Source organism: Thunnus maccoyii, chromosome 19 (genome assembly GCF_910596095.1).
Source record: "Thunnus maccoyii chromosome 19, fThuMac1.1, whole genome shotgun sequence".
In the NCBI taxonomy this organism is placed as follows: Eukaryota; Metazoa; Chordata; class Actinopteri; order Scombriformes; family Scombridae; genus Thunnus; species Thunnus maccoyii.
In genome coordinates this window covers 3,447,148-3,459,965 of record NC_056551.1, presented here as the reverse complement: position 1 = coordinate 3,459,965, position 12,818 = coordinate 3,447,148, and the positions used below count along the sequence as shown (strand labels likewise).

Below are 12,818 nucleotides of genomic sequence, written 5' to 3'. Positions count from 1 at the left end.
CCTCCACCCATGTTACCCGTCATCTCCCTCGGGGTAACAAAGGGGTCGAGGAATGACAACCACAGAATATTTCCACTTCTATTGACCCTGCAGCTGACCCACTCTTTTTCACTGTCCCTGTCCTCTGTATCTGAGGCCTTTCCATTCTCTGTTGCATATCTCCTCTGACATGAAAAAATCAGATTGTTAAATCCAAATCATTACACTTGTAAGCCAAACAACCTGCTGGGAAAGCCAGGTAAGCTAATGTTACTACTAACTAACGGGGAAAGTACACTCTGGGTTCAAATAATGAATAAATCTTTTCAGAACTCACCGGGAACTCCTAGTGGCTCGCTTACTTTCCTCCAAGCTCTTTGCTTCTTTTGCTCTGTCTTTATAAGTGATTGATGTGGAGTTATACAACTCAGTAACCGCAGACAGTTTGTCCTCCATTTGCCATTTCTAGTCACAACAGGAGCATCTCAACATTGGTAGACTTTTGTGTCACAGCTTCACACAAAATGTTCGCGTTTAACTTGGAATATCTCAGCACTAAGAACGCTCTTCAAAACCCAAGTGGCTCATAGTCACCTGTTAACTACTTACTGCTCTCAGAAGCTTTGTGAATTGAGGACTTGAGAGTTTAAAATAAAGTGTTACCCTTCGACTACATTTACATTGATTTTAGAGATGAGACCTACATTATATAATGCAAAGTACTTACTGTAAATACACATAACAGCCATGCCTTTTATATATTAGAGACTGACTGTTAATGCAAACTTAACACTTCCTCTGTTTTTATCTGTCATCCACAGTAACTCACTGGAATCCTGCTCCCCAGAGGATGAGCCCTTTTTATTTTAGTGACCCCATGACCTGAACTCCATGTTCCACTATCACTACTGGTAAGGCTCTAAGAGTAAATAAATCATCAGTATGTTGTTTCTTCTGGCCAACAATTTTTTTTATTGTGGCTATAATGAACACTGCTGCCTGTAGGGGGCGCTGGCAGCACTTCATACCTCACCATTTCACACACACAAACACACTCTCACACACACATTAATGACACCCGGCATGTTAATCAGATAAAAAAAATCAGTTGCATAAACACTAATCAAACGGCGTGTTTGCTTTTGTATCAAAACTTTATTTATCAAACAAAAAGAATGCACCATTGAAATAACATTTCTATAAAAAAGGACCATGGGACTGTTCTACAGTGCATTACAAAACCAGCAATTGTATACAACATTGTGGATAGAAACTTCGCTTTACTTAATCTGAGATACATCATCTTCACCGTCGTCATCATCTTTCCTCCCCCTCACTCAAATGAACAAAATGTACACTCTTAAATATTGCAGTCACTAAGCTAATTTGGTTATAATGACTCGAGGATTAGGCTTTTTTTTTTTTTTTTTTTTAAAGGATGAAGTCAAACTGTATTTACTCAGAGCCATCCCGTCTGCAGGCTCCTCTGTCGAACAATGATGTTCTGGAAATGAAGTAATTGTCTGTGTGAGAGGAGATAAGGGCCATTTTAATTTGGCCCCTTTCACCCCAATGAGATGAGGTCCAAATCATTTTAAGAAATTTTTTTTCCTACACAATTATTTTCTTTTTGTTAGCTATCGGCCCGAAAGTGTCTCTGCTGGAACTGACAGAGTCGATTTCACACCAGCATCAGGCCACTTTCAAAGTCAGCACATCCCTGACCAACTTCACTTTGTCTTTTTTTTCCCCTTCTTTTTTTCTTTTTTTTTGACCATGTAATTTGTCCCTTTTTTGATCCTCAGTGGTTCCCACACAGGAGTGAAGCGCCCAAAGAAAGAAGTTAATGAAGTCGAGTTTCCCTTTGAAATGCGGGAGCTGAGCCTCCCCAGTTTCCACCTTATCAGGTCTGGTTGGTGTTTCTGAGTTTCACACAGTCACCACAGGACGAGTTCACAAGGACTAGAGTCTCCACTGACAGAGGACGAAGTGTTGGAGCATCCTGGTGCGTTTCTGAATGTTTTAGACCATTAACTACAAATCACATTTATCTCACCTGTACTTTACCGTGGAGCATTTTACTAATAACACTGACATTGATTTCCTACCTTCCAGGCAGCCATTTGACTTTTGTGGTCAAAGATATGCTATTGTGTCCTAATGCAGTTGAGAGGACTGTTTTTAAACATGGTGATGCATTCAAGGATGCTCAAACGGCTGAGAACTCACAATCATCTTCTCTTTATAGAGAATAATAGTAGGGGCTTTTAGAGCCTGACTGATGAATTGGCTGTGCTGATATTACATTACCACCAATATATCAGTATTTATCTGTATGCCAGCCAATAGGTAACAGGAAATGCAAGCGCAGAAATGCCAAAAATGTATGTATCATTTGGAAACAGTGTCTCCATTAGTTTGTCCAGAGTACTGACAAGTTTATTTTTCAATGTCCGACTCAGCACATACCTTGGTCACAATTTTTAAATAACCAAATTTAAGTAATCCTTATCAAAAAATGTATTTAAAAATGGTTGATATATCCTTGTCAGATTGTTTAAACTCTCTAATATATATCAGTTTCAGCCTCAAACATTTAGTATTGGTCGGGATCCTGTTTTTTTTGGGTTTTTTTTAGAGGGTCCAAATAGCATTCATTAGAAAATCAAACCCAGAAGACAAATAACTAAACATGGACATTGAACTAAGGTAAATATAAATTCTCTCTGGCCTGATTGTAAAATCTCTGATGTCAGAGCATCTCCGAACGTACCAGAACAGTCCCTAAAAGAGTCAGATAGATGATCTATCTGGGGCAAGATTTAAGATCCATGCCTCGCCTTCTTTAACCCAGATTAAAGGGTACCTTCTCACACCCAGTGATGCACAGGTGTACTTCAGGACCCTCTGACATCACTGTGGTCACATGTAAAAGCTTTTGAGCCATGTGTTAAGTTACCCTTTTTCCTGGCTCCAGATGGCAGATGAGGCATCAAACCTAAACTCTTGGCTACAAAACATCTATTTAAGAACTAAGTTACAAACCCCTCGGGATATGTCTCTCATGTATATACAGGTTATTGTTATAAAGGATAACTGCATAGATGTGATCGTAGCCTCAATCTACAGATTTTTGACTAAAATAAACAGAAAGTGGTGACTGTGTGTAGTCAGAATGAACCATTTTGGTGGTGAACGATTAAGAAATGTAAATAATCCTTCTACAATAGTATTTTAAAAAATACCAGAACAATTTAAGGCAACAAACGAAAAGAAAAGAGAAAACAAAAAGTCTGAACGGCGCTTCAGTCCTTTTTTTCAGTTTGTTCTTTGCTAAACTAAATTTACATTTTCAGAAATATCACACGGTTATAAATAATAGTTTTAAAGAGCACTCAAAATAAAGTGATAATAATAATAATAATAATAATAATATATTAAATTTGATTATAAAAAGTTACTACTACTCTAGTGGAACTGTACACTGTAAAAAAGCAGCGTTCTGTAATGTAGTTCTGCTGCAGCAACGCTTCTCCACAGTAAAATACACATGTAGAGCCAACAAGAAAAAAAAACAAGAAGGACTCCTAATATGTGTCTGTTAAAGGCCGGGGTCTGACTGTTGAAGACAAACCTTCATATCCAGATGGAGACCAGAAGTTTGGTTCAAGATTCATTATGTTAAGTTTAACCAAAAGAAAAAAAAAAAATACACATCTGAGCTGATCAAAATGAAACACAAGTCCCCTCATACTTCCCTTTATAGACAACTAAACTTTTAGTTCATAGCTGACGACCTCATCGCCGACTGGATGTTTAATATTTTACTCGCAGTGAGTGATGAAGTTGAATGTTTTTTTAATGTTACGCTTTGGTGGGATTACTTCATTTTGGGAGAATGGTGGATCTATGTCTGTTCTGGCATTAGTTAAAGAACTATACTTTTATTTATTTCGAATGTTTCAGCCCATTAACTACAACGCACACACTGTACTTTCCATTTTCCAAATCATTCCATCAGTTTTTAGATTGATTCCCTTTCCTTCAGAGAGCCATCGCTTTCAATTTATTTCTGTGAAAATCAGGCTGGAGAGACTTGGAGTGAGCTCATACATCACTGATCAACTCTGCATTTATTCTTATCAAAGTCATGTATCTGTTGCGCGGTAATAGTAGTAAGAGCTGATTGGTTTTTATACTACACAAGAGTAACAAAATTGAGCAAAGGTGCAACTAAATTATTTTCCATTATCATCTAATCAGTCATTTATTGTATCGCTAATTGTTCGGTCTATAAAATATCAGAAAAGTGCATAAAGTCCATCACAATTTCCTAAAGTCCAGTGTAATGTCTTCACACTGCTTGGTTCTTCAGACCAACAGGCTAAAACGCAAAGACATACAGTTTACTATCAGATATCTGTAAGAAATCCTCATAATTGAGATGCTGGAACAAGGTCATGTTTGGCATTCTTGCTTGAAAAATTACTTAAATGATTAACAGATCACCAAAATAAAATTGTTGCCAATTAATTTCCTTTTTTTGAATAATTGCTAATCTCTTCAGCTGCAACCATATAAGGGTGTCACATAAGGTCTTTAAGGACATTTTCAAACCTGCATTGTTTAGTCTGGTTGATTATAACTCTGGTTGGCTTTGCCCCTTGGTATGATATTTTTGGGCAGATCTGAACACAGTCTTCGTACTCAGTTGTGGAGCAAAACAACCTCCGCGAGACCCTTTAGAGGAAGAAATCTCAGTCCGGTCACAAACGAATTCTGGAGCAGTTAATTTGCAGTGGGAACGTGTCTGATCTCGATCCGACTCAACTACAAGACATACCTGTAGCCAAGCCTGCTTTGCATACTGGGATATGGATGAGTGAAATCAATAGTTGCTAGCAGCTAGCTAACCTGGACTAGCAACATAGTTGCCTGCTTGATATTTGGGCAGAAGGGACCTTCTTCTTGTGTTTCTGTTAATGAACGTTCTCGTGGATTTAAAAGATGCATTTTGGTTGGCTTGAATTTTTTCTTTGAGAAAAGAAACCAAACCAAGAGGAAAACACAACTAGTTTGCTGTTTCATCCACTGACTCAGACCAGAGCACACCATTTGTAGGTTTGAAAACGCTCTAAAAGTTGATTTTCATACTGGAAACAAGTGGCTGCATAAAAGGAACACTTTGAACAAAAACCTTTGAGTTGTCTTGGAAAATAATTTGCAGTAACCACATCATTAGTACCACTCATGAATGGACTAAAATATGACCAAAAAAAACAAAACAAAATGGTCTTCCAAAGGGTTAAAGAGCCTGCAGTACTGGAGGAAAGCGGCTACTGAAATGTCCGTCTGCTGTGGGCTGGTCTATGGCAGCTGGTGTTGTCACCACAGACAGTTTGACTCATGGTCAGTGCTTTAACTGTGAACATCAATGACGTAGATGTTACTTTCCTGCAACTGTCTGGCAAAGAAATATCTTCATAAAAATGATGATTCTCTGTGAAATCTTATCAGTGGCACAGATATATCTTCCTGCTCTCTCTCTCTCTCTATTGTTCCTTTTGTTATTTACTGAAGAAGCAGCAAATGCTTCGGTTCCTATTTATAAATAGATCAATTTAATGTTATTATTTTGGATAATTAGCCAAGATCATTTTCCCAGCACGCTGCAAAAAAATCTTTTTGAATCCCGACACTTGAATATTGAGAAAGAAAATCTTATTTTCTCTAATACGTGAAATAATTAACAATTAACTTTAACTTTAATCTTCTTAAACTGTGGTGCTCTGATCATTCTTACTTCAAGTTATTTACACACAAATTAAAATAAATAAATCTTACTCAACCAACAAGTTATTTTTTGTCTGAAGAAAAATATCTTTTAGGCTGAATATGAGACTGAATGACTTGCAAGGAAGGATATTTTTTACAAAATGAGTCGCTGAGGAAACAGGAGTTTGGTATCTTGCATTTTGATGGACGTATTGGCTGCTTTGTGGATCCAATCTGTGATATTTCAGGTACAGCATGATCCTTGTCATCACTAGATTTAGCACGTCTGATGTGTCTCTCTGTTTCTAGACAGCTGCTGGAACACTGCATCTGTGCCACTGAAGTAAAAAAGAACCGCTTTTCTTTTTAGTCTGTTTAAAAGGGATGCAGCGCTTTCGGGAGAAACCCTCGGTGGTGCAGACCGTCTCATCTGTTCTCTGTGTTGACTCAGTGCGGAAGAACAATTAAACACAGCACAGAGCACATTTTAACATTTTACAAAGACTTCAAATGAAGTGACTAAATACAGAGAAAAAAAAACCTGCTGTGAAAAGTTAAAGGCACATAAACTCTTAGGGGCAAATGAATGGTGATAAATAAAATGTTTAAAACATTGTGAGCTGGTGTTTACGGCACCTCAAGAATGGAAAGACCAGAAAGACCAGTCTGATGAATGACAGAATTATTAAAGTCAATAATCAACAGTCAATTAAATTCATTTCATTTCAGATCAGTATCATTTGAGAGCTGCAGGGAAATATCATCCATTAATATTAGTTAGATTAATCAGCCAATTGGATGTGACCGCACTGTTTGCTAAGAACTTGCTCCTCAATGTGACGGTAGTGAAATGTCCCATATTGAACTTAAAGGACCAAAGTGGTGTTATTTAATGTTTTATTTCACAGAACGTTTTTGAACTTGGCAGCCAAACTCATCATTTTCAAAATCCTCCCTCAGCTTTTAGATTAAAACAACCTCTGGTTTGTTGATTTCTATGAAAATCAATCTGGAGAAACTACAGGTCTCCATGAGTCCAAAATACTGAATATATTTCTAAAGTTTGGTTAGGAGGAACTGTTGTGACTGTGAAGAACTTTATTTGAAAAACTGCTGCAGTCACATAAACCATCACAGATAACATTTAGTTAACTATCACGCTGTCATGTGGTTAAGAGCAGGGTCACTTTTTAAAACACTCTTTGCTGATGCTTGTGAGGTTTGACTGTTGAAACGTCCCGTTGCTGGAAGCAAACTGTGACTCTCAAATCTCCAATGTCAGAATATCTTTGAATGCACCAACAAGGAGAGTTTTTAAAACAGTCCCTGCTGCACAACATGACCATGTAACGTCAACTAAAATAAAGTAAATGTTCAGATTATATCTGAAGCAATTAAGAATAGTTTGAAAATGAGACTGAATCTAGTTTTCATCTCATTACTCAGTCTGACATTGTGTTCATGTTATCCATTTTCTCTTCTGTTTGGCCAAACCAATCAGTTTGACTGACAGATCCGATGATTGGATATACATCTCCATGATTGTTGCTAGGAGCAGTTCACCTAAGGTTTGTTATGTCTACCTAATGACCACCACAACATCCAACTTCATCCGTCACAACAAAACCCACAAAGAAACTTATTGGTTGGTCAAACATTAGATAGAAAGCTAATGGTAAATTTAAGCTATGTTAGACTTGGCTTTGAATTGATTATGCATACTATTGAGAAGACATTGTTAATGTAAAAGACAGTCGGGGGACTGATTCAGGGCCATATAACCAGTTAAACTATGCGGGCACATTACTAGCTAACACAGCTATATTATAATTTCAGAGCCCCACTCTGCATTGTTGTTCATTTAGGAGGCTTGTTATTGATTGCCACAAAATGTTATATATCGGTAAGATTTACAAGTTTCGTATGACTTGACTTGCTTGATTCTCACCACAGTAACTTGTGACTTGCTTGAGACTTGAAGGTTTAGACTCGTGACTTGCACATGTGTGACTTACTCCCAGCTCTGCTACTTAAGATTTCCTAGAGTTGCCACTTCTATAACTCGACTTACAACAACCTGTACAGCTGCATAGATCTCAGCCACTGTTGACAAGTACTTAGCAAAGTAATTACATATCCAGCCAGGAAGGCAGACTTACTTTACATACACAGTTCAAGATATTATCCTCCTGTCTGGTCCAGTTTTATTCTGGCTGTGCTGTTAGTTCTTGCTATTGGGCTTTTACTAAAAAGCTGAAACTTCTAGTAGCAGAAAAATTGATGAGTCATGCTGCTATTACACGGAAACACTCCAAATTTATTTTATCTTTATCTAGTTTTTGTTTTTAGGATTCAGTTATCTATGTTTAGTGCTTATATTGTAATATTTCTTGATGTCAGACAATGAACTCCATCATGTTTACTGGTTGATGGACTTTATCACTCTATCCCTGACAAAGTATGATATATTGCATTGCGTTTTATAATACATTAGTTTTGTCAATAAACCTAAACCTAAAGATTTTTGGTGGATATTTTTGTTGTTATTTTTCTGGCTCTGGCACAGGAAGATGACGTCTCCACCTACAAAGCACCAGATTTATTTGAATGTAAAAACAGTGATAACATACATCTGTGACCTCCAACTGTGAATATAAGTTTCAAGTCTCTGCAAGTTGATTTTCATAGTAATGAATTGACACCAATGGCTGCTGAGAACTCATGGATGATTTGGAAAACGATAAGCTGTACTTTTAAAAAGATATTTAATATCATTTAAATTTAATAGTCTGAAACGTGCAAAACCACCATGAACCTTTAACTCTAATCATTATGTCTGCTTTCATCTTTCTTTCCTCTTTTGACACTAAAAAGAAGAAATCTCTTGTGTCAACAGCCCCATTTAATTTAGCATTCACTGTTAAAATCTGATTTTCTTTCTTTAAATCAAATTCCCATCTCGCCCAGCAGTGTTAGATCGTTCCATCATTCTGCCTTCTGAAGGAGGAAGAGAAGAGCGACTCGGAGCAGAATGAAAGCACTGGGCTTAGACTGGATGTATCTCCCAGAACACCCTGATGAGTTTGATCCCCACACCGGCCGCCTGCCTGCGTTCCCTCACCTTTCATCCCCATGCTCGTACTGCAGAGACGTTACCTTTCCATCCCCTCCGTCCCCGGGAATTTTCCGCGCCGCTGTAACGGCCCAGCGAGCGTGAGCTTGAATCATAATATTCGAAACGGCGTTATAATGAATTCCCAGCCTCATTCCTCCGTGCCCTGCTCGCACATACAAACCACCTCTGAATATCAATTCACCTGCTCTGCCTCCACTCTCTCTGTCTCCCTCAGGCTTTTTTTTACTTTCATCACAGAAAGATAAAGGTCTGTAAATTACAATATGGTGACTCGGGTGACACAGTTAAATATGGAGCATACTGATGGCCCGTTTTTTTTGGGTTTTTTTTTTCTCACCTCAGCTGATTAATGAATCATTTGTCATTTTATGTTGAAAGAGGAGTTTTTTTCTTCCTGCTTTTCTGCACACTACAAAAAAGATCCGTCTTCACAAGTCGTTCAGTCACATACTTGGCCTCCTAATTGAGTTTTCCTGAAAGGGGGGGGGGGTAATTCCACTTATGCCCAATTATGTCTCTCTCGAGTCAGGAAATCTGTGGAAATGAGGTTTGATATTTTGAAAAATGGCAGAATTTGGCAGATTGCTGCACTATTATATAAAAAAGGACGACTGGTGGATCAATAAACTGAAAACACAACCATAAGACTCAAAAACAGACCAACTTGTTAGGATTTCTTTCTTTTTTTTTTTTTTTTAACAGTGTACACCTTGCTCACTCTACTTCACTGCAGCAACAAAATCCAAACCTCCCATAACAACCCATTTAATCTCACACTGTTTCCTCCTGTCAAAACTGACAAGAACTGACAGGTGGATGCTCTCTGCTATGTCTTCCTGACTGACCTCATGTAAAAAGGTCACCCTGACGCCATAATGCTGCAGGTTGGATTCAGCTTATATTAAAACTAAAAAAATGGCATTAAAGATTCTCCTCATACCACTTAATGATTGAATTTTGAATAACATTTAACTGTGTTTGATGCTTTCAAAGGCTGCAAGTTATCGGTTTTGATGGCGGTTCATGACCTTGTAAAGTAGCTCTCTGTGGAAATGTGTTTAAAAAAACCTGATTTGAAAAAACACAGTTCTGACAGGACAGCAAATGTAAAAATATACTTTGTGGAATATGCATTATTTGTGTTTATATTTGTGTTTTTTCGTTTTTTTTTCTCCTTAATTTTGTATAAAAAACAGAACCCCCTGAAGTAAACTCAAAGTGAAGCTGGCGGTTTTACAGTTTTCCCATGTGGACGATCAAGGTCGACAGAGGTACATGTGGGTTTATCTCATGAAAAGTAAACATGAAATTCATTAAAACGTAGGCCCAAATACAACACACTCACCTTCAGTCAAACATATACTGAAACTGCACAAAGTGTAAAAATAAACAGTGGTAGAGATCACACTCACTATTATCATCATCAGCTGCCCCACTACCATCTCTAATCTCAATAATAATAATGATAATAATAATAATAATAATAATAATAATAATAATAATAATAATAATAATACCAATAATATCCATGATTTTGTTGCTGTAACACCTCCCTCACAATTGACTATTGCCAAATTTCCACTATGACAGGACCCTCACAGCACCCTCTTGAGGCTGTTTTATTTGATGAAGGCAGAAACCAGCCATACTTGCTAATTATGTACATGTGTATCATTTTTTTCAAGATCCCGACTTAATGATCTTGTTATCTCAAGATGACAAACTTAATTTGTTTTCTTAAGAAAACAAGACGATCTTATAATTAAGACCTTGATCCAAAGATAACGGTTTAATTATCTATTGAGATGACAAACTGCTGTCTTGTGATCACAACTCAATTATCTCTTTCACAAGATATCAAGAAAAGGTTTTGGTGGTGCTCATGTTATCTTTTTCCATAACTTTGCTTCAGTGAATATCTTGGATGTGCATTCAAAATGTAAACATGAACAGATGTCCAAAAAGCCAACAGCATAGTCTTCACTTAATCTTTCTCCATTTCAAACCTTTAACCTTCTTTAATACTCCAACCAGCAGGGGGCGATGCTGCACTGACTTACCTACAAACAGTGCAACGTGACGAATTGTGAACAAGGTGTTAAGAGTAAATCTGAACACGTTTCTCAAAATGACCAATCACCACATACCATTCAGAGCCAACTTTGTTTGTCTGGAACCAATCCCACTCCAGGCTTCCAGTACAATTTGTTCCATCCAGATCATTTTACTTTTTTCACTGACTTCCAGTCCACGTTTGAGACGGAGACAGACTTGAACAAAGAACAAAAACCAAGAAAGTTACTATTCCAAGATGAGAATTTGGCAACGACACGTGTCCTTGAAGGTGAAGACTGAAGTTCGTCTGGGTAAGGGAGAGTAAAGGCTTGGTCAAGAGCAGCAACAGACTGTGGGAGTCTATAGAGGTTTCTATACAGTCTTGTAAGAGAAGAGTCGGTTGGATCCAGATCCAGACGATTTCGACTGGTCTAGCAGGTTCTCTCACTGGCCAAAATCCCATTTTTAATCCCTTTATTATTTTTTTAAACCGCAGGATCCAGAGGTGGAAGGGCTGCATGGGTTAAAGGTGATGGTTCGTTTGGTGAAATCATACTATTTTGCTCAAGAGAGGAAAAAAAAGAAAGCGATACCGAGGAAAAAGAAACAAATGGCGGCGAGGCAACCGTGAATCACCTCGCATCACCACAACAGGCAACCTTGGATCCAGGTGAGAAAAAAAAAGTTTTGGTGAAACTTTGGTGGCTGAGGATGTGTTCTTACTGTAGGTTCCCGTAGCATTTTCAAACCATATACACATCCTGTAACTGCACAAATTTGAAATACCCAAACAAAAAACAGAAGACAAAAGGAATACCCCAACGGCAATAATGAAAAATAAGTGAGGTACGGTCACAGTAACTGAGTTGTGGAGAACTCAGCGGAGGAGGATGCTAATAAATACCACAAAGAAGAGAAACAGGAGGGATTGTAGAATTATGTCTTCTTTTTTTGTTATAATCCCTTCCTCCTGTTTCATTAAGTCGAGGCGCTGGGCATTGGGTTTTTCTAGTTTTGTTTTTGAGGTTGAAGGGCCTCGAGGGGTTTCAAGTTGAACCCCTAAAGAGCCCCTCCACCATCGTCCTGTTCTTGGAGTTGATGCTGTGCTGCTGTAGCGTTTATGCTCAGTTTCTATCCAGTCCCGGTCCCAAACTAGCCGAGACCAGTAGAAACCAAAAAAACTCAACCCAGCACAGACGGAAGTCTGATTCCCCATAGGCATCTTCAAACCCAGATTGACCTGTTGCCTCCGTTAGCGAATGGACAGCAGGTGACATCACGGCTTGAAGAAGGGTTCCAGACTGGACCGTGGCTGAGGGCTGGGCTGGGGCCGGGGTCAGAGGTTAGAAGGCAGAGCCGGTAATGGCATTGAGCTGCTTCATCAGCCCCTCTAGACTGGCCATCTGCTCTGAAAGGTCGTCCTGCTCATAAACCTGAAAGACAAAAAACCCCCCAAAAACGTTACTTTACCTTACAGAAGGTTATATGACATTACCGTAGCCTTTAAAAAACCTGCCTGAATATCTGTGTGGTAACTGAAGGGATGTTTTTAAAGTCTGGGGTTTGTGTTTACTGACCACTGCCAAAAAATCTTAAAAAAATGTTAATATCATTTGCTATATTGTTGAATTACATTCCTCATTCTGTGTCATGCTGTGTAAGCAACTATGATCTGAGCCCATGACAGTGTGATGGTTTGAGGCTCAAACTGAAATAACCACCTGACACTTGCAGTTCACAGTGACTGCATTTTATTTTACCATTCCTCCTGAAACTGGTGAAAAATCCAAAGTCCACATGTCTACATATAGACCAGTTTTTATAGATCAAGGAGTTTGCAGTCGGTAGATAACCTCTATGACAAAGCTGGCAT

General features: G+C 38.3%; 1 protein-coding gene across 1 annotated transcript in view; it reads right to left on the bottom strand.

Annotated features, from left to right (window-relative positions):
* Positions 1-1,114: 1,114 nt before the first annotated feature.
* dcc (DCC netrin 1 receptor) overlaps positions 1,115-12,818 on the bottom strand; it is a 195,990-nt gene continuing 184,286 nt past the window's right edge. Inside the window, exon 29 of the mRNA XM_042396032.1 lies at positions 1,115-12,378. Coding sequence (XP_042251966.1) covers positions 12,289-12,378 — 90 coding nt within the window. The 3' untranslated portion in view covers positions 1,115-12,288. The remainder of the gene's footprint in view (positions 12,379-12,818) is intronic.